Below are 22,354 nucleotides of genomic sequence, written 5' to 3' on the forward strand. Positions count from 1 at the left end.
CGGGTGTTATGCGAACATCCAACTACGAGCAGGTTCCTTTTACAACTTAACTCTTATCAAGTAGGGATTGTTTTTGGAGTTTTCCTTGTGCTGACATTGGAGTTTATATGAAAATTTATTTTTTGTTATTATTTTTTTAATAATGAATGAATTTTTCTTAATGACCACATCTGCTCAGACCTTCCCCACCCCCAAATTTAGAGATGCGCAAGGTCTTCATTGCATTGTTTGGACAGAATAGACAAACACTTAGACAAAATTTTGAAAAGAAGGTTTGAGCAGAATTTTGAAGGATAAAAGATAAAGTATTGTTATAGCTACGAATTAACTAAGTGTTAGCCAGAAAATAAAAGTATGGGAAATGTTACTAAGTGTATACATATTATACATCATGGCAGCACAATAAGTAACGCAAAGTAAAAGATATAGAACATCGCAAAATTGACAAAGGATGATAAGAAGAGGCTATTGCGTACTTGAAAGAATTGCTACTTAGTTGTATTAAAAATTAACAAAGTATACAAGGAATTACAATTAACGCAATACCAAATATGAAGTATGTATAAGGAATCAAGTAATCAGCTTCTATACATAGAAAAATAATGAATGAAATTATTTTTGTATTTGATTCAGATGGGTGTAATGTTAAAAATTAACACCACGCTTTCATTAACACAAATGCATATGTGCAGAGGACGGGCAACAACACATGTGTCATCGCATCACACCCCTTAACTCAACGCATTTTTAGAGGACAGGCGCACGGTATTTCTACCAGCGCAACACTACCTCAACATAGTGCATTTTTGCTAAGGATGGGCTAACAATACATACGAGTGCAACACACTCCTCAATGCAATGCATTTAGGTATAATGGACGCAAAGCGTATCTTGTTATCACAAAATGCACCCATCATCGCGTTGCATACCAATTGTTATTTTTCCTTTTTAATTCATCACTAACGCAAGTCGAAAAGACTTTGCGGTGTTCACTGTTTTATTCAGTCATTCACAAAAATTTTAAGAACAATGCTACTAATGCATACAAATTAATGAAATTAAACATGACATGGAAATACATAAAGCACTAAAGGCTAATTCTAATATGCAGTAAATAACGCAATTTAGAAAGCAGTAAATGAAAGCTGTAAAGAAAGCAATTAAACATAGATATACGGATGCTGATTGAAAATTTTTTTTCATAGTTACTGCAATAGCATCCCCCCCCCCCCCCTAAGCGGTTAATCCTGCTTGCCTAAGTCGATGACTCCATGCGTCAATGTCTCCATGCGTCGATCCATATCGCCCCCGTAGTAAGGCTTAATTCATTGACCATTGACTTTAAATGCGTTGCTCCCGTCTTCAATTGTCAATTCCACTGCGCCGTGGGGAAAGAGAGTCTTGATGCATGGCCCAGACCAACAGGACTTCAACTTCCCTAGAAACAATCGCAAACGTGCATGAAACAGTAGTACCTGTTGACCTTCGACGAATGTCTGGTTGTTTATGCGGTCATCATGCCACTTTTTGGTTCTCTCCTTATAAAGCTTGGCACTTTCGTAAGCGTCCCTTCGCACTCGACCAGCTAATTCAGTTGCAACTTTCGGACTTTCCCTGCACTTGCTAGATCAAAGTTCAGCTTGTTGCATGCTCACATTGCCTTGTGCTTCAACTCGAGAGGCAGATGATAAGCTTTTCCGAAGACCAGGGCATATGGGGACATGCCAATCGGAGTTTTAAAGGCAGTCCTATATGCCCACAGCGCTTCATCAAGCTTGGGTGACCAATCCTTCCTGGAGGTACTGACTACCTTCTCCAAGATAGTTTTGATCTCTCTGTTAAAAATCTCTGCCTGCCCATTAGTTTGTGGGTGATAAGCGGTTGTAACTCTATGGCTGACGTTAAATTTAGTCAACAGGTTGGTGATTATGCGGTTGATGAAATGTGAGCCTTCATCGCTGATTAAAGCTCGGGGCGTCCCATATCGGGCAAAGATATTCTTCTTGAGAAATTTCGCCACCGTGGTCGCATCGTTCTTAGCACATGCGACGGCCTCAACCCACTTCGATACATAGTCAATCGCGACTATGATGTATTGATGACCTTCTGATGGTGGAAATGGGCCCATAAGGTCGATTCCCCACACATCAAATAATTCAATCTCCATGATTGACGTCAAAGGCATTTCATTTCTTCTAGACATGTTCCCCTTCTCTGGCATCTATCGCACTGCATAACATGAGCATGGGCATCTTTAAATAGTGTTGGCCAGAAATAGCCACTCTGTAGGATCTTTGCGGCAGTCCGCTGCCCTCTAAAATGTCCTCCATAAGGGGACTCATGACAAAGCTCCAGAATGTGCTTGACTTCATGCTCAGGAACGCATCGACGCAAAATGTGATCAAATCTAAGTCGATACAAGAAGGGATCATCCCAGAAATAAAACTTGACGTCATGTCTCAACTTCTTCTTCTACTGGTAAGTATAGTCTTCTGGTACTTGGCTGCAAACGATGAAGTTTACAATGTCCGCATACCATTGAACATTAATACCTACCAACATCAGTAACTCATCAGGGAATCTTTCTTCAATGTCTTTTTCTTTCTCCTAAACCTCGTAATTCCAATCTTGACAGATGATCAGTGACTTGGTTCTCGGTTCCTTTCCGGTCCTTGATTTCTAGGTCAAATTCTTGCAGGAGTAACACCCATCGTATCAGTCTTGGTTTCGCATCCTTCTTAGTCAAAAGATATTTGATCGCAGAATGATCAGTATACACCACAACGTTTGTTCCGATTAAGTACTATCGAAATTTCTCCAGTGCAAATACCACCGCGAGCATTTCTTTTTCCGTGGTTGTATAATTCTCTTGCGCATCATTCAATGTTTTGCTAGCATAATAGATAGGATGCAATACCTTGTCCTTGCGCTGACTCAAAACTGTGCCCACTGCATATCCACTGGCATCACACATCAATGCAAACGGTGGCGTCCAATTCGGCGTAATCAGAATGGGTGCAGTGATGAGTGCATCTTTCAATGTGTGGAATGCTTCAGTGTACGCATCAACAAAGTCATATTCATGACCAGCCTCAAGAAGCACACTTAGGGGCCTTGCGATCTAAGAGAAGTTGCGAATAAATCTTTGATAAAACCCCACATGTCTCAGAAAACTCGTAAGCGTTTTCACGTTGACTTGTGGTGGTAGCTTGGAAATTATGTCGATTTTCGCCTGATCGACTTCCAATCCTGCCTTCCATATTTTGTGACCTAGCACAATTCCTTCTTCAACCATAAAGTGGCATTTCTCCCAGTTCAGAACAAGATTAGATTCCACACATCTCTTCAAGACTTTCTTAAGATTAGATAAACAGGAGTCATAAGTATTGTCGAAAACTGAAAAATCATCCATAAATACCTCGACTGACATCTCTAAGAAATCTAAAAATATCGCCATCATACATCGTCGAAAAGTACCTGGTGCATTGTAGAGTCCAAACGGCATACGATGGAATGCAAACGTGCCAAATGGGCACGTGAAGGTTGTCTTATCTTGATCCTCCAGCGCAATTGCAATTTGGTTTTACCCTGAGTATCCGTCAAGAAATTAGAAGAATTCATTCCCAGCAAGTCGGTCCAACATCTGATCAATAAATAAGAATGGAAAGTGGTCCTTTTTAGTGGTCAGATTTAATTTGCGGTAATCCATACAGATTCTCCACCCTGTAGTTGTCCTTGTGGGAATTAACTCATTCTTACTGTTGATGACGACTGTCATTCCCCCTTTCTTCAGAACGCACTGCATTGGGCTCACCCAACTGCTATCTGATATAGGGTAAATGACATCTGCATCCAGCCACTTCACTATTTCTTTCTTTATAACCTCCCTCATGCATGGTTCAAACGAGTTGCCTCTCTATAGATCCCATTTTCCCTTCCTCAAGACGAATCTAATGCATGCAATACGAAGGAATGATCCCCCGAATATCCGCCAAGGTCCATCCCAAGGCTTTTGCATTATTTTTCAGGATCTGGATAAGTGCATCCTTCTTCTCTTTACTCAGGGAGGCAGATATAATAACTGGTAACGTGTTATTGCCTCCTAAATAAGCATATCTAAGGTGCACAGGCAACGACTTTAACTCTAGCATGGGTGGTTCTTCTAAGGATGGCTTAGTGTGTTGTGTTGTTCGTTCAGATAACTTGATTGTTTCAAAATCTAACTCAATTTGAATTGCGACGCAATTCTCCTCCCACATTTTGCCGATTCCAAAATCTTCTTCCTCCAACTCTTCTAGGGGTTCGTACCAAGGTTCTTCCTACAATTCCTCGTCATATTGACAATTATCCATATCACTCGGGTATTTAAACACATTGAGAACGTTGAATTTAACTTGCTGATCGTCTACCCTGATGGTAAGTTCTCCCTTCTGTACATCGATCAGGGCTCACCCTGTTGCAAGAAATGAGTGACCCAAGATGATAGGCACCTCTCTGTCAGCTTCATAATCTAATATGATAAAGTCAACAAGGAAGATGAACTTATCTACTTGCAGGAGTACATCCTCTATCTTGCCCTCGGGATGCATTATCGATCTATTGGCCAACTGCAATGTAATTGTGGTTGGTCTTGCATTGCCGATATTTAGCTTCTTGAAGATCGACAAGGGCATTAAGTTTATACTTGCCCCTAAATCACACAGTGCATTTCCGACCTTCTTCCCTCCTATTGAGCAGAGCAATGTGAAACTCCCAGGATCTTTCATTTTGGTGGGGATGTTGTTTTGAAACAGCGCACTGCATTCATATGTTAACGTAACAGTTTCATTTTCCCCGATCTTTCTTTTGTTAGCAAGTATATCCTTGAGGAATTTCACATAGCTCGACATCTGTTCCAGAGATTCTATTAAGGGAATATTGATGTGTAGTTGTCGGAGAACATCCAGGAACCTCTGAAATTGCTTACTTTCATCTTTCTTCTTCAGTCTGGACGGGAAAGGTGGATGATCCTATCGTACTTCCTGTTCAATTGGTTGTTCATTGAGGTCCTGTGCTTGCTGTGTTTTAGTAACTGGAGGTTGCGTTGATTTTGAATTCAAGTCTTGTTGAGATTCTCCCTTGTAGATGTACTTACTTCTGAATTGGTGATTCTGTCATTAATGGTTGACTGGTCATCGTGGTGGTTAAATCTACTGGTCTTGACATTGAATCTGGTACAGGTGGCACGGGGACTGTTGTTTTACCACTTCTCAATGTCACTGCTTGACATTGTTCTTTATCACGTGGCTCCGATACTCCCGAACTACTGGGCAGCATACCATGTGTTTTATTCTTAAGTTCAATCGCAAGTTGTTCAACCTGCTCCTCTAGCACTCTAAGGGAAGAAGCATGTGATTGCCTAATTGCCTCGCTATTCTCGATATAATGTTTCAACAATGTTTCCAGAGAAGAGGTACTGTAAGAGCTGTCCGAAAAGAATGGTTGGTCATAGGGTTGTATAATTTGAAAATTACCTGAGCTGTGATCCTGATTAATGAAGACCGGAGGATTGCCTCGATTCCCTTGATAATTGTTCTGATGATCACTTTGGCTCCCCTGGTTGTGATTCTCGTCCCAACTGAAAGTTAGGTGATTCTGCCAACCAGGGTTGTAGGTGTTGCCGAACGGATCATTGTAGATAGAGTATACGAATTGCTGATTCCACGGGTAGACTTCCGCTAAATGTCCCTCTCCACATTGAACGCAATTCATTGCGGCCACGTGTGTCAACGCATTGACTTGCGCTGATTCATGAGAGAGATGTCTTTGCTGATTAGCCATAGTTTGAAGGAGCGAGGTCATTGTGGTCATCTGGTCTATCAGGGTGTTCATTGTATCAGTTGGTACAACAACACCTTCTGCTCTTTCTTGCTCTAAACCTCTTTCCTCAAGCCCAGTATCTAACCATTCATCTGAATTTCGCGAAATGCAATCTAAGATGCTCTTTGCTTCCGTATACGACCTGTCCATCAATCCTTCTCCTGCGGAGGCATCAACAACTACTTGCGTTGGTTGATCCAAGCCATTGTAAAAAGTCTCCATCAGAATGCAATCGGGAATCCCGATATACGAACAACTCTTCACTAATTGTCTGAATCGCACCCAGGCGGTGCTCAAAGTTTCATAACCCTTCTATTCGAAATTCAACACATCCCTCTGTCTCCTTGCGTTGACGGCTGGAGGGAAAAATCTATTCATAAACCTTTCAACCAACTGATCCCATGCATTAATCTCATCTGGCTCTAACGACTGAGCCCTCCTCTTTGCTTCATCCCGCAGTGTATACGAGAAAAGATATAATCTAAGTCCTTCTAGAGTCACACCAGGTATGGAGAATGCACTACACATGTCTACAAAGCTAGTCAAATGAACATGCGGGTTTTCTCCTTGTAAACCTCCGAATTGTCCCGCATTCTAAATCCTTTCAAGCATAATTGGTCTCATCTCAAAACTTACATTCTCCACAATCGTGGGTCTTAAAATTCCAGGCGAGAAGTTATAGAAATTCAATGCCGCATAGTTTCTTATTGAAATGTTGCGATCAGCGACAAAAAAACCAGGATCTTGCGCTGGCCAGTTCACCTCTTGATTCTCTACGAGTGCTTCGTTCTTATTTGCCATATTTCTTCTCAACTTAAGTCGGCCCTGATGTGCTCTTGCACAAAAAATATACCTGATCTCTGGGTCAGCTTAGAATTTCTAGATCACTCCAGTACTCATAAACCATCAGACTGCTCTCCGTGATAAACAGCCAGTACAAAGAGTTCTGTCCTGCAAAATATCACAAACGTACTCAACACTAACCGTTACCAATCCCCGGCAACAACGCCATAAACTTGTTAACTTGAAATTGGTCGAATGCTGTGCATGCATGATGATGTGCTACAAGCTCACGTTGCCATAAACTTGTAACGCTAAATGTATTCTTATGCTATGTTATTGATCATGCACATTTTATGCGATACTACTTCTAGATATATGTGTTGTTAATTATGTACTTGTAGTATTCTATGAAGTAATTGTTGTCACAAGTTTCCTTGCGCTGAAACCAAGTATAATTCCAACGCAAGTTTCGCAGAGTAATCCGAGGTCGAACACAGGGATTGTTTTTGTTAGTGTGTTACTTTTATGATACATGTGACCGGTTTTTACAATTAATAAGAATTGGGTTTGTACATGAATTTAAAATTGTGGTAAAATAACATTGTGTTAATAAACTAAATTACGATGAAAATAAACCTAAGCTAATGTGATACAAAATACAAGATACATGATATACATGATACTGAGTTCAAGACTGACTGTGAAGTTTATACAAAGGATCGTGATATGCGATGACAAGTCTTTATGGATGAATCAAAAGGGGAAAGAATAATTAGTACAAACGTCGCAAGTTTGTTAATTGCGTTAAAGATGTAACTAAGGTTCCGCTTTCCCTTGGCGTATACCTCTCAGTGATTGGCCGCGTTCCCATATCTCTATGGTGAAACAGGGATGAACATAGTGAACACAAGGTTGCTTCCATCTTTGGAAGTACTTTTCGCTTTAGTTAACACATTCTTCCAACCCTCTCTCGATAGGCGGAATAGCATCTTCACTTCTGCTCTCACAGGTGAAGATGCCATCTAGCATGTCTTGACTAAACTTAATTATTTCCTTAACCCAATTAATTTATGTTTAATTCTTGCTAATTACCCAGGGACTAAGAAAACGTCATGGAGAAAATGAATTATGGGTGAACGGAAATAGATAGAGAAATGATAATGGAAATGATCATAACATTCAATACTAAGATTAACCGTCTGATACATGGTATGAATGATAGACTATAAAGATGAATACAAGTGATGATAAAGAGATAGAAACAAATACAGAAGAGTGTTAACGTCTTGACACAGATCTGGACGATGGTCTTGCTTGCCGACGTATGGAATGATGAACAGAAAGCTTCCCTCTCAGACTTGCTCGTCTGATAGAGGTAACCTTCGTACAGAGCTTCGACGGCGGGGATCGGAAGGATTTTTTGCCCTGAGACTCACCTCTCGGCCTTGTCTCTTAATTCTTCCCGGATCTACTCTGATTAGTCGTTCAACCAGTCTCTCTCTCAGATCAGTATATATACACTTTTCTCTGTATTCAAGCATACCTCTCAGTGATTTTTCAGAGGCTATTTATAGGTGAAGCTTGACTCTTTGCATTGTGGTCCCCACTTTATTGTTAAGGCAGATCATGAAATGGTGGAGTGAATATTTCTTCTATTATGCAATCAATCCCGTCCGAAATGTACAACGGTCAGCTGTACAAGCGTCAGAATCCTCCGCAACTACGTTGCTCTTCACATCTTTGATCGTTTTCCGGCATGCGGTATTATTTTTTATTATCGCATGTGGTTTAATCTGCGTTGATCGCTTAGCTCTTGATCGATTTCTGCATGCGCCGTCATTGCATTGATCGTCTCTTCATTATTGAATGACGGGCGCAATGCGACATAGATGCATTGTTTCGTTTATCTTTGAGCTATGAACGCATGTGGTGACTTGATTTCCTGTAAAAAAGACTTGAAACATTCTTTTCTACCATCGTAATGGTGTCAATGGGTGTATTGACGACAATTTATAATTCTTGCATTTCTTAGCCAATTTCTATATAATCGACGCAACTTTCATTTCTTTTGGCCACAATATCTAAATAAAACAGTATAAATAACTTGTATTTCTACAAGTTATCAATTAGGTATGTTTGCCAAAATATGAACTCGGGCCTTCGAATTAGCCTTCATCCACACCTCATATGCATTACAAACATTTCGTGGTGCATCAGGGGTTGGGACTTAAGGACAATCCTAAAAATTGACAATTTCGTGGTCATTTACCACGAAAAATGTTGTAATAGATTCTTTCCACGTCATGTAATTAAAACCGGTCAAAGTAGAAAAGGCAACTAATGGAAAATCAATCATTGACATTTTGCTGAACGAACAAACATATTGATCTACGTTAGATTTTAGCATAACTCTTTAAAATAAATCCAATCAAGTTTAGCATAATCTAAATGAACCCCATATTACATCTAGTTTGCAATGACGCTTCAGTGATTTAGCCAAAAATCCACCGTAGGGTAGTTAATTTCTCCCTTCACTGAATTGAGAAACTCTCAACTAATCATTACACCAGAATAACTCTTATTCCTATAACGATCAATCATCATTGATTTAGTCAAGAAATCATTTACTTGCTTAACAATTTCCTGTAAGTGTGACCCTTCATTTTAGATCCTAGAGTTCCGCTTCAATTAGCCAATTGAAGGGAAAAACCGATTGGGGCAAAAACTAAAGCAACTCTATCCATTTATGGAGTTCGTCTTGACGTTGACCAACTGCACAAACCATCCGAAGAGGGACGCTCCCAGGGTGCCTCAAGGCCGTGCAAGAAGGTCTCACAGTGCAAACGAATGAAAAAGACCGCAGGACATATTGACACACATCCTTCTCCAAGTTACTATAAATACTCTCTCCATTCACCTTGATATTGACCCATACAAACACCATCGAAGGGAGATGCTCCCAGGGTGCCACGAGGCCAAGCATGAATCTCACGGTGTGAATATTAAGGGAGAAACATGACTGAAAAAATGACATATCATATATATCTTTTCCTCCCACTGACCCATGCACAACCATTTGAAAGGGGATGTTCCCAGGGCGCCTCAAGACCGTGCAAGAAGGTCTCACGATGCATACCAATGAAAAAGACCGCAGGACATATTAACACACATCCTTCTCCCAATTACATAAATACTCTCTCCATTCACCTTGATACTGACCCATGCAAACACCATTTGAAGAGGGATGCTCCCAGGGTGCCACGAGGCCAAGCATGAATCTCACGGTGTGAATATTAAGGGAGAAATGTGACTGAAAAAATTATATATCATATATATCTTTTCCTCCCACTGGGTATTTTAACAACCTAGGATTTAATTTACTTAGGAAAAATACGGCTAATTAGTTTTACTAAGTGATTGTTTAAGTTTGTCCAAAAGTAACATTTGCTTTGGTAAGTTAAACAATTTTGATTAACATTCATTAAATACTTTAACAAATATTAATCAACAATTGCATGCTTGTAGCAAATCTATCTAATTCACCTTTCCAGATATGTTCTCAGGTAGGGGTGTTCCATTTCCGTCAGCTTAAATACCCCAGCCTAGCCAACCTTAGACAAAAGGTCTCTTATAGATATATTTGCTACAAATTTAATCTTTTATTAAAATCAACTTAATCCTATTAAATCCATTTAAAAGATTAACCTAATTTCTAATCTCATTAGAAATTTGTGAGCTTAGGTCTATCTCAATCATATTTTAAAACTATTTTTAAAATGATTTTACCTAAGTTTGCATGTAACTCTTGGTTATTTATTTTAATTTCTAACTTCATTTATTTATAACTCTTATAAAGTAAATGAAACAAATTAAAACTGACATTGCAAGTAAGACATACATGAGTTATTTATAACAATTATAAATTAACCTAAGGTTTCGTCATGCTTCATGCAATGTTCATTCATTACTAATATATAACTTTTATATAAACAAGTAATGAACTTAGAAGAGCATACATTCCATGCCAACATACAACCTTATATTATAACATTTATAATAAATGATGCATAAATATTCTATAATGCATGCATACATATAGTATAACTCTTATTTTATATGATGCATGAGCATGCTTTATGTAATTTAAATCATGCGTTCTAATATATTATAACACTTATAATATAAAAATGTTGCATGAAAATAAATGCATAACCTATTGTGGGTTTTAAAACTATATGAAATAAATTGTGGCATATAACATAAACATACATCATATGCATATTTAATTAAAGTTGATGGACCAGGATAGTTAATCTCAAAACCAGAGAAGTAAGGGCTAATTTATTACAAAAGTGGAGTCCTTCAGTTTGGAACAAGTGAATCGAGTCTTGAACCACTCGTCTTGAAGTCTTGCAGCTTGATCGTATAGCAAACGTTCTGATCGTCGAGTATAAACGATCGTGTAGCAACAATCGCATAGCTTTGGATAATGCAATGAGCATAAAAGTCCACGTGATCATGCAACATGCTTCAAGTAGCGCATACCATGTGATCGTATAGCTAATGACTATATGATGAGCATGATAGTCTACAAGATCGAGTAACATGCGTCGAGTATCGTATACTATGCGATCGTGTAGCTACTGACTATGTGATGAGCATGATAGTCTACACGATCGTTTAGCACGCATTATTTGCATCGAGTATCAAATATTGCACAATCGTTTACCTCTCGGGCACCTATGTGATGATGCAGCCAACGCAACACGATTGAGTAAACACTTTACACGATCGCGTAGTATTAGCTATGCAATCGTTTAGCAGATGTTACATAATCATATAGAAAACTCTACACGAACACATAGCTAAACGATCATAGCTAAATCTAAACGATCGTTTAGCTCAAGCTACATAATGCGACCATCGTTTTTTTCTTCCATCAAAACGAACTGAAACTCTTGCACCTTTGCTTCATGAACGACCCAAAACCTTAACGAATACAGACTCGATTGCAAGAATAATGCCAAAAAACATAGGGGCCTTTACAAATTAACTTTTGTAAATTAAAAGGAAAGCCATAAACAGAGATAACTATCCCGAAACATCCACAACAAACATTCACATACATTTAACCATTAAAAGCAATGTAGAACTTAAAACCCACCAGAAACTATAAACGAATTTCCCAAATGGAATTTGGAACAGAACACAACCTGGCTCTTATACCAATTGAAGGGAAACTCAGCAATGAGAAGATCCTTGAGCAGAAGCGGATTGTCCAAATTTCATTTTCGATTGAAGTATAAATTTACAATACAACAAACAGATTGTGCAATCAAAGTAAATTACAGCATGCTTTTCAAATAAAATACATAGTTCAAGGGATATTACTTTTAAAGAACACTTCTTCTTGTATCCCTTGGACGGTCATGAACTTCTCGATCAAACAACAACAAGAACTTGAAGTCCTTCTTCAAGTGAATCACGAACCAAATGGAAAGAGAACATTACCACTCGGATTCCTTTGTATGGTCGGGGTGAGAACCCAGGAGTTGTGGGCTTTAACTATTTTGGTTAAGAGGATATTTGTGAGTTTGGAGGAGGAAGACGATCGAAGAAGATGCACTATCGCGTAGCAAGCTTCTCGATCGTTTAGGCTATCGCATAGCAAAACTTCTTATAACATTGACAAAGAGAGCCTATCGTATATGCTCTATGTTTGTCGTGTAGACTATCGCATAATCTATTATTTGTGATATTGTTGTTTTCTTTGGTATATCTGTTTTCTTGGAAATCTTAGAAGAAAAGAAAAAACAATTTTTTCTTTTATTCCAATTACCATAAAATTGCATAACCACTCACTAAGGTAGTTTTTTAGAAAAAAAAAAGGATTATTATTCAAAATAATAAATAATATAAATAAATATGATAACCAACTTATCATATTATATTTATTATATTTATAACCTATTGTTTTAATATTGTATTACATACAATATACACTATAATTCCTTTTATCTATTTTATGACATTTAATATAAATCATATTTATATTAAATTAACAACTATTTGAATCTCATTCAAATATTTATTCCTCCAATTAATGTATCAAATATATTAAAGCAATTATATCATATATAATTAAATTTCCTCAAATTAATTTGAACAATTCAAATTAACCAAAAAATTGATTCTCAACATAATTCTTTTGAGCTACCAAGAGGACCTTATGGACCTGTAGCTTGAAGCTCCAACGGTACGTGAATAATTAATTAAACTCTTTAATTACATTATCCACTATCCGTTAACTGTCGGGCACTCAACTAAAGACCAACAAATGCACTTTTCACACTATAACTATATTTATGTGTCCATTGGATATAACCAATCAATAGTAGATGTCCCTTCACAAATTGCTCGTAAGTATAGCTCGGCCAAATTATCGTTTTGTCCCTGTATTTACATCTAACTCCTTAAGTACCATTGATTCCTCTAATGAATAATAAGTCATAGTCCCACTATGACTAAGTTCTCTTGAGCCAGGAGAGGGTGTGGCCACTATGTTCAAGACCCGGAATCAGCCCTTAAGAGAGCAATTTATCTACTTACTCCTGCATCGAGGAATGAGTGAATTCCGTCTTGTGTTGTTGAGTTCCCAGCTCCCTAATCAGACGATTCCCTAAAATGGTTGGCTTGTCGAATAGGTAATCTGGCCACTCTCACCCATAAAAATTAAAGAACCGCTTTCATGAGCAGGAGTTTACAACTCACTCAAGATTTAGGTCATGTCACATATGGTCATCCTAGTGAAAGTAAGTCTCTATTATCAACGGTGTTATATAAAGAGACTAATCATTTCGTGATCCGGTCTTATACAAACTCTTTATATAGGTCCACATGGATGGTAAGGATCAGATCATTTGTTGCACTTTACAACATTTGTAACACCTACAAAGCAGGCCGTATCTGTAGTGTCACTAGGATAAGGTATCCAACCTTATCCAACCTTATCCATCAAATTTTGGATATTTGATTATTTTTGCTATAGCTTTACTAGGGGTGTACATCAGTTGGTCGGTGTCAGTTTTGGTAGAAAATCGGCACCGAAAATTGACAAAAAAAGAGTGTGAAATTCGTCCGACCATTGGTCGGGTCGGGTCGGTCGTTTTGGTCTTTTTATTTATTTATTTATTTATAAAGAGGAGCCAAGGTATAAAAAGAATGATGAATTGATAATGTATTATTATTAGGTTAATAAAATTAGCAGCTTTGTTAATTTTAAATCAATCATTTTTTTGTGAAAAAATTTAAATGAATCATGTAATAGGTTTGAAAATTAGGCAACATAACAAATAATAATAAATCAATACTAAAATAGTAGTCTTGGGTTTGGGTTGGTGGTAATGAGCTTGATTTTATACTTAGTTTTTTTAAAAAAAAAAAAATTTAAAAACAAATATATATACGTCGATCGGTCTTCAATTTTTTTTCAAGAAAACCGAAAACCAACCAACCGATCCCTAGCCCCGACTGACCGACCTTAGTTGGGTCAGTTTTGGTTGGTTTGATGTACACCCCTAGGCTTTACAATGGATTAGACTTCTCTTTTCCTCTTTTCATCTTTTCCTCTTCCCATCGATCTATTGATTTTCCTCTTTTCCTCTTCATATGTTCTTGTATGATGATTCAAGCTATTGTTTTGGAGTTATGATTTTTGTGTGGTGGTTGACTATTTTCTAATATACTTGTAAATCTTGCAAATACACTATATATTTGAATAATAATTAAGCAAAAATAGAACATTCTCTTCAACCTTCTAAGCACATTATTATCAATTTTTGTTTATCTATCTCTTTTTCAATTGGTTTAATTTTTTGTTACCAAATTTAGTTTCATCTAAATCATTTTTCATTAGTTTAAACATGTTGCAACTTCAAAATGTGATATAAAGTTAAAATTATTTCCAGTTTGCCATCAATGGGCTAATTATAACATGAAGTTATGACATTGACTAATCTACATTTACACATACAGTGTAATTTGTAATATGAAGTTATGCAATTTTAACTCTCATTTTTCTGTTTCCTAATTTAAATTAGAGATTCTCCTTGATTTTTATCCAACCATATCTATTTGAATCTATCTTTTGTTATCAGATTCTATTTCATTTTTTTTATTATTATTTGTTCATGCATTTTGTTATTATATTATTTTTTGTGTATATTATTACTATTTATATAGTTTATACTTTTTAAAATGTATTCTAATGATATAACAATATATCATTGGTATATAAAACATATTTATATACCTATTTATTATTTTGATAAGATTTGTTTTATATTGTTTCAATTTTTTTAAAAAAGAACTTAACCCTTATTTCCTAATTTTTAATATATTTATAATTTTTGTAGAAAAAAAATCTAAGCACTTTCCTCCCTACATTATTAAATATATATATATATATATATATATATTTAAAAACCCTAATTCTACTCTACCTCCCTATTATCCCGTCATTTTCTTTCTCTCTTTCATATTTTCCATTTGCAGCAAGTTTGTAGCCATAACATCTCCACAACCTCTCCTTTAAAATATACGTAGTACATCTTCTTCACCACAGTCGCATCTTGGGTCACCTCATTTACAACATTTCATTATTTCTTCTCTCACCATCACCCTCTCTGCTACATTTCAGTTTGTATGACTGTCAAATCTTCTTATACTCATCATCGACTGGTTCTCTAAACAGCCGCATGTCACCATTGGTGATCATCGTAGCACAGACACACCATCGTAGTCGTCCATCGAAGAAGCAACCGCCAATTGTTTCTTGGTGAGGACCATATTGGTGAGCTTTAGATTTTCGAACTGTTTTTAAGATTTTAACTATGCTATTTGTTTTTTAGTTTTTGGTTGAGATTGTATATTTGCAGTTTTTAGGTTATTTTTGAAGCATTGTCTAATTGTACTCAATTTGTTAGTCTTTGGGATAATTTGATCATTTATCAATTTGTACTTTCTATTATTTAAATTCGTTTGGCTATTTTTACAATTTTGAAACATTTTTGCAATTTTTCTAAATTAAACTTTTTAACATTTGTTAGTCTTCTAAAAATCTAGTCGGCCCAATGTAATTTACTTGAATGGTGGTGTGAGCTTGCTAATCTCATCAACGGCCCAAATTGTTCAAATCTGTCGTTCTATATAAAGCGCGCCATCTTCATGGAAGCCCAAGAATTTTAGCGGGAAAAGGGTTTCACGAAGCTCAGTTGGAATCGGAGAAAGAACAATGGCGGCAGAACAAGATGGCGGTGTCGACGAAGTGGTGGAGGAATTCTCCATCTGGAAGAAGAACTCTCCATACTTGTACGATCTTCTCATTTCCCACTCGCTTGAATGGCCATCTCTCACCGTCGATTGGGTTCCATCCGCCCCATTTCCTCACCAGGCCAACCCATCTCTCGCCGTCCACAAGCTCGTCCTTGGAACCCACACATCGGAGGACGTTCCCAATTTCCTCATGGTGGCCGATGCTATTTTGCCCGTCAAAGCATCCGAAACCAGAATCGACATTAGTGGGGAAAACCCCATTATGCCAAAGGTAAGTGATGAATTGTTGCTCACTGCGTACTAGGTGTTTGATGAAATGTCTAGCTGAAATTTTGTAGTGTTTTGTGTTGGGTTTTGGTAGATAGAGATAACCCAGAAGATACGTGTTGAAGGGGAGGTGAATAGAGCGCGATGCATGCCGCAGAGCCCAGAAATTGTTGGTTCAAAAACGAGTGGTTGCGAGGTGTATGTTTTCAATTGTGCTAAACACGGGGAGAAGGCTCAGGGAGCTGAGTGCGATCCTGATTTGAGATTGAGGGGTCATGATAAAGAGGGTTATGGATTATCTTGGAGCCCGTTTAAGGAGGGTTACCTCTTAAGTGGCTCAAATGATCAGAAAATCTGTTTGTGGGACGTGTCTTCCATGGCCGACAAGAATGTGCTTGATGCAATGCACGTTTATGAGGTAATTTTTTGGGACTGAACTTGCTGCGTCTTGATTTGGGGCTGTTGTTTTTAGACTTTCTTTTGAATGGTGTTTCTGTTTCCATATTCAGGCTCATGAAAGCGTCGTCGGTGACGTGTCATGGCATTTGAAGAATGAGAACTTGTTCGGATCTGTAGGCGATGATTGCTTGTTGGTGATATGGGATTTGCGCACAAACAAATCTGTGGATTCTGTTCGAGCTCACGAGGAGGAGGTAATGCTATTTTGAACCTTTTCTTAACACTATGTAAGTGGCTCTTTCACTCACCTTCATTACAATTTATCTCGAGAGCACATATTTTTCAATGAAATAATGAAATCACGCTTGATCTTGGATGCATGACAGATTCTGCTAACAACATTTCTTTTCCTAGGCCCCCCAGCCCTCCCCTCAATTACATAGCTGAATTGTCCCCTCTGATATGACCTTCTTACGCCTTCTCTTATATTGATGTATGATTGGACGGTTACCGTAGCTTAGGCTATGGAATCATCGGTTGGTTAAGATTTTGTAGTCCTGAGTCAGAATTATATCTCTGAGGAGCATAACAACCCCTTTCCTTGTCCCTGGATGAAGTGAAAAATACTAATTTTTACATTCACTCTTTAGTTCTATTGACACAAACTTTCCGTTCCAATGGATTACAGGTGAACTATGTTTCTTTCAATCCATATAATGAATGGATTTTAGCAACGGCGTCATCAGATACCACGGTGGGTCTGTTTGATCTGCGGAAGCTCGCTGAACCACTGCACGCTCTTAGCAGCCACACGTATGTCTCTACCTGTCTTTAGATCATCAGTCATAATATATTAAATGAAGAAACTGTGATGTGATTATCAGTTTGTGATTGTTTCTTTAAGCGTTAACTCCTGTGTGGTTGTTAAATTAATATTCTATTCGGAATGACTTTCTAAGTGCTTAAAAAGTTATTTGGAAAAAGTGTTAGACTTATAGTTGCTGGTGACAGGGAGGGAGTGTTTCAAGTGGAGTGGGATCCGAATCATGAAACAGTGTTGGCATCTTCTGGTGATGATAGAAGGTTGATGGTGTGGGATCTAAACAATATAGGAAATGAGCAAGATGGAGATGCTGAAGATGGGCCTCCAGAGCTGTTGTTTTCACATGGAGGACACAAGACTAAAATATCAGACTTCAGTTGGAACAGCAATGAGCCATGGGTCATTTCAAGCGTGGCTGAAGATAATTCAGTTCAGGTTTGGCAAATGGCCAAAAGTATTTACCGATGACATTTACTACCCAAAGTTTATTAGATCCATTTCTCAACTTATTTATCTTAAAGGTTTTTATTAGATCTATTGCTCAACTTATTTATCTAGGTTTTCAGATAATATTAGGTTGTTGTCATCTTCTTCTTGTGTCGCTTGTATCAGTGTATTTTATGTTTTTGTTGCTGTTTGGACAAAGATTTTCTCAATTACCAACACAGTACTAATTTGCCTATTATCCTCTTTCACTTCACTGAAAACAATGCTCTAAACTGATTGCAAAAATAGATAACTCTAGTTATCTGCCAAACGCGCATATTTCTTGATCTTCATCTATTTTTGTTGGCCATTTCTATCAATGTGATGAGGGAATCGGAAAATAGAATAAAATACTATTTTGATTGTGATCCTCATTCCATTTTAGTCCTCATAAATTTAGTTACTTCACTTTTATTCAATTTTGAGGTCTTTATTTTAATTTGAAGTTTCTTTTTTTTTTTTTTCCTTTTTTAAAAAAATGTTTTTTCCCCCTTGAAAAAGTTCACCATAAGTAGAGTCAATAGAAAAGTGAAGGACTAAAATTAAAGAAACCTTCAAATTCTTTTTTCCTTTTTTTCTCAAAAAAGTTCATTCACCATAAACAAAGAGTAAAGAACTAAAATTAAACAAACCTCCAAGTTGAAGAGCCAAAATGATATTTTATTCCAAAACAATTTTCATTTGACAATTATTCCATGGTTGGGAAAAAAAACTTAATATCAAATAAATCATTATGGAAAGTTAATAGTGGTTATCATTTATCAAACACCTTAAGTAATTATTTTTTAAAAAAAGGAAGAAAAAGAACTGCACTGAAGAAAAAAATTCTTAGAAAGCTTATTGTTCTTTAAAAAATTCTTTAAAAAATTCTTAGAAAGAAAAAAATTCTTTAAAAAATTCTTAGAAAAAATACTGTAATCAAATAGAGAACAAAACCAATATAACTTGACACTGCCTTCTGTTAGTCTTATAGAGAGAAGGCCAAAATGAAATATTGTTCCAGCCCCATTTGGAGCCAATTCACTTTTGCCCTACTTTCATTCATTATAACTCTGCCATGCTCTACTCACTTACACTCCTCAACATTTGAAGATGTGTATAGAACCCGGAGTACCACGAATGAAGAAGCATCGCCATTTCGAGTACCTCAAATGGGTCCAGGAGAAGGTCGATAACGAGAAGATAATCAAATGTTGCAATCACATGACAATACACTTATTGATCACGGTATGCACCACCCCGCAGGCACGGACAGGATGAAGATGTTCACGTTTGATTGATCTGTCCATCAGGTCCATGTCTCTTTACGGTTTCCTCCTAATAAACAAATGACAAAATGAGAGTTACAGCTTGTAAAGAAACAACCAATTACTTTCATAGCAAGCATATGATTAAAGGCCTATTTGGAATGACTTTCAAAGTACTTAAAATCCATTTTTTAGGCACCAAGAAAGTTATTCCAAATAGATCATGGGCCATTCATTGTGGAATATCTCCTTTTCATGATCCTGAAAAAAGTTGGGTAGATCACTTATCCACAAAGCCACTTGGTTGGTGCAAAATGTGAAACTTTATTTTGCTATCAGAAAAGTGAAAAAGGTTAGGGTCACATAGTCTTAGAACAAGGCACACTCAAATGTGGTAAGCAGGTGGCACTGTTTTCTTTTTACAAAAAGAGTGGCCAAACAAAAACACGAAATGTAGAATAAACACGTCAGTCAATATACTAGGTACAAACAACTGTATTCTGCTATGGCATGTAACTAATGTTTTCTTTTCACTATTTTCTAGTTCATAAGAATGCCTTACAACATGTCACACGAATGTGCTACTTTCTATTTACCAGAGCTTGGCCAAGCGATCACATTTGTGGGACAAAAGAAATCTTTTCAAAAACTTGGACAAATAAGATCAGACTCTCAATCATAATTCATATATGCCAACATGAGCAGCTTTATAGTAATTAACATGTATTCTTTCCTTGAGGTCGGAGGTTCAGATTCTCACACTCCTCATTTTGTTCTACTTTAGAAAATCAAAATTCATGAATGATATGTTCAGGGGTAATTAATATACTTGCAACTTGCAAGGCTATTCTAGTGTAAGAGTCTACAATCTGTGGTTCTACACAGAACAATCCTCAATCATGTGATGGTGCAATGACTGGAGATGATGAATAGACAAGTTCACAATCACAGACAATTCCTCATATGGACATTACATCACAGAGACAGTTAAAACAGAATGTCATACATGGATTTAAGCAAACTATTTGGGACACCGATCTCAATGTTATGAGCCTTTATATTTTGCATCCACAAATTAATACTTCCAAGATCTGACCTTAAGTGTGCTATTAAAGGAAAACAGGGATCAAAACATACTCGTAAATTGAAACTATATATAAAAAGAAAGAACGGCAAGTTGGAGATGGCAATCAACCATGTCTAATATATAGACTATTGCCCATACTTCTTAAACAGTTTTCCTATCAAATTACCCTTAAACATGTACCATAGAACAAACAAGGAGAGAACAAAGAAATATAATGAAAGGATTATAATCATAGAAGATGTAAGCTTCAGTTTTCACCTTTCTTTTTCGTCGTGCCTGAAGAAATATCATTCGAAACTGCATTCCCTATTCCACACCCAGGTAGCTCTTTCGATCCTGAGTCAAGATTTGCCAAACATTGAAGATTTTCAAATTCACAAGCACCAAAGCTTTGTCCATTGATCACAGCCCCTTCACTGCTTCTGCTGCCATCGACCCCGGGATGAAGGCAGTAAACCTGATCTTCACATTGCATATTACATGGGTTCATCACATAAGCACCAGGGATGCTTGGGTTGGCGTTGGACAAGTTAGGATTAACAGCTTTCTGGTAAGGGAAAGAACCAATCTCCCCTTCAATTCTGCCCCTAATATCCACAAGCAAACACTTCAGCCTAGCAATCTCAGCCTCAAGTGCTGCCTGCCCCTGCAACCTCTTCATCAAATGCTGATTCAAAGCCCTCAATCTAACAACCTCGTCCTCTAATGAGGCTGCCCTAGCCTTCTTTTTCTCACGGTACTTACGGACAGCTTCACGGTTACCCAATGGGCGTTTCTTTGACTTCTTCTCAGTTGATTCTGCAGTGTCATCAGTAACAACCTTGTCTTCTTCGGATGGGGCAGGGACAATTTTAGTGTGGACATGAAAACATGTGTGGGTATGAGAGTAATCAGGGCCGGGCGGATTGCAAGTATGTGTATGAGTACAAGTATGAGTGTCTTTGAGAAGTTCATCAAAGAAACTATCCATTGAACAACTACTTGGAATCTCCATATTAGGGCTGGAAAACACTTCCTGATTCGAAAAATCAAGCTCCCCGTCGTCCATTACAAAAATTCAAGACCAACACGGATGAAATATTGAACTACGCTACCAATTCCTGGACTCCGATTCAAAAACTAAGCTTCTTAACCGAATAAGGCAAATGGGGTTTGACCATAATCAATCACAATTACAAAACTCACTAAACTTACCTAGGGAATTTCACTAATAACGTCAATCAACGAAGAACAATCAACGAGTCTGCTAAAAACCACGCCGCAGCATTAATCAAAAGGACCAAAAAACAAGGCAATGCTCACAGATAAAGGAAAACCCACCACAAAAATCATTCTAAAGCGAAAAGGAAAGCATGCAATCGAACAGAAATCAAAGGGAAAAACAGCATTTCATGGAAAATGAAAACCCAATTGGGAAATCGGAGGAAAAAGGGATTAAGAAGAGAAACCCTAAGAAGGAAATCACATGGAGACCACGTTGTTGAAGAACATTCAGCGGAAGGGAAAGGGAAAGGGCCAAAATTAAGCAGAGTGGGTTCAGGAATTCCATTAAAAATTTGTCACTTTTTTTTTCTCTGATAAATGAGGTAGAGAATTCTTGTTTGTTATTGATTGGCCGCCATTGTAGGTAATTTTACAAGTATTTGGAGGACTGAAATGTAATTTCATAATCAAAGTGGGAATTATTCGCTGCTTTTAATAGTACGGGAAGCTGACATTTGTGGGTCCGCCTGACTTCTCGTGTGTTGTCGAATCAAATCAGGACCGTCAAATAGTTCCCATCTTTTATTTATTTTTATTTTTATTATTATTTTTAAAAAATGATTGTAAAAAAAGTGACAAATTTCAATCATTCCCTTCTTTACTTAGTTCTAATTAAATTTATGATCCTTTTAAAAAAAAATAAGAAATAAAATAAAATAAAATATATGAAAACGGATCAAGTTATAAATTTAGGGTGAGGTGGAGATTTGAATTTTTAACTAGGGTATATAAAAGAAGGCTAATTAGTTTCATGTCGAAGTTAGTCGACCTAGTTGTAAAACTAATGAAAATTGATCCAACGATTGA

At 37.2% G+C, this 22,354-nt stretch overlaps 2 protein-coding genes and 1 pseudogene across 2 annotated transcripts; 1 reads left to right on the forward strand and 2 right to left on the reverse strand.

Annotated features, from left to right (window-relative positions):
* Positions 1-4,319: 4,319 nt before the first annotated feature.
* LOC120077408 (uncharacterized) lies at positions 4,320-6,387 on the reverse strand (annotated as a pseudogene).
* Positions 6,388-15,757: 9,370 nt separating this feature from the next.
* On the forward strand, positions 15,758-18,149 carry LOC120077823 (WD-40 repeat-containing protein MSI2-like). The gene is made up of 5 exons (XM_039031885.2): positions 15,758-16,246; positions 16,337-16,660; positions 16,752-16,895; positions 17,330-17,454; positions 17,653-18,149. The coding sequence occupies exons 1-5, from the start codon at positions 15,935-15,937 to the stop codon at positions 17,930-17,932; spliced, it is 1,185 nt and encodes a 394-aa protein (XP_038887813.1). The 5' UTR covers positions 15,758-15,934; the 3' UTR covers positions 17,933-18,149.
* Positions 18,150-18,850: 701 nt separating this feature from the next.
* On the reverse strand, positions 18,851-21,889 carry LOC120077824 (basic leucine zipper 23-like). The gene is made up of 2 exons (XM_039031886.2): positions 20,543-21,889; positions 18,851-19,267 (listed from the first exon to the last, which is right to left on the reverse strand). Exons 1-2 carry the CDS (start codon positions 21,330-21,332, stop codon positions 19,239-19,241), a joined length of 819 nt encoding a protein of 272 aa, XP_038887814.1. The 5' UTR covers positions 21,333-21,889; the 3' UTR covers positions 18,851-19,238.
* Positions 21,890-22,354: the final 465 nt, after the last annotated feature.

Source organism: Benincasa hispida, chromosome 5 (genome assembly GCF_027475165.1).
Source record: "Benincasa hispida cultivar pf3 chromosome 5, pf3_genome.v1.1, whole genome shotgun sequence".
Taxonomy (NCBI): Eukaryota; Viridiplantae; Streptophyta; class Magnoliopsida; order Cucurbitales; family Cucurbitaceae; genus Benincasa; species Benincasa hispida.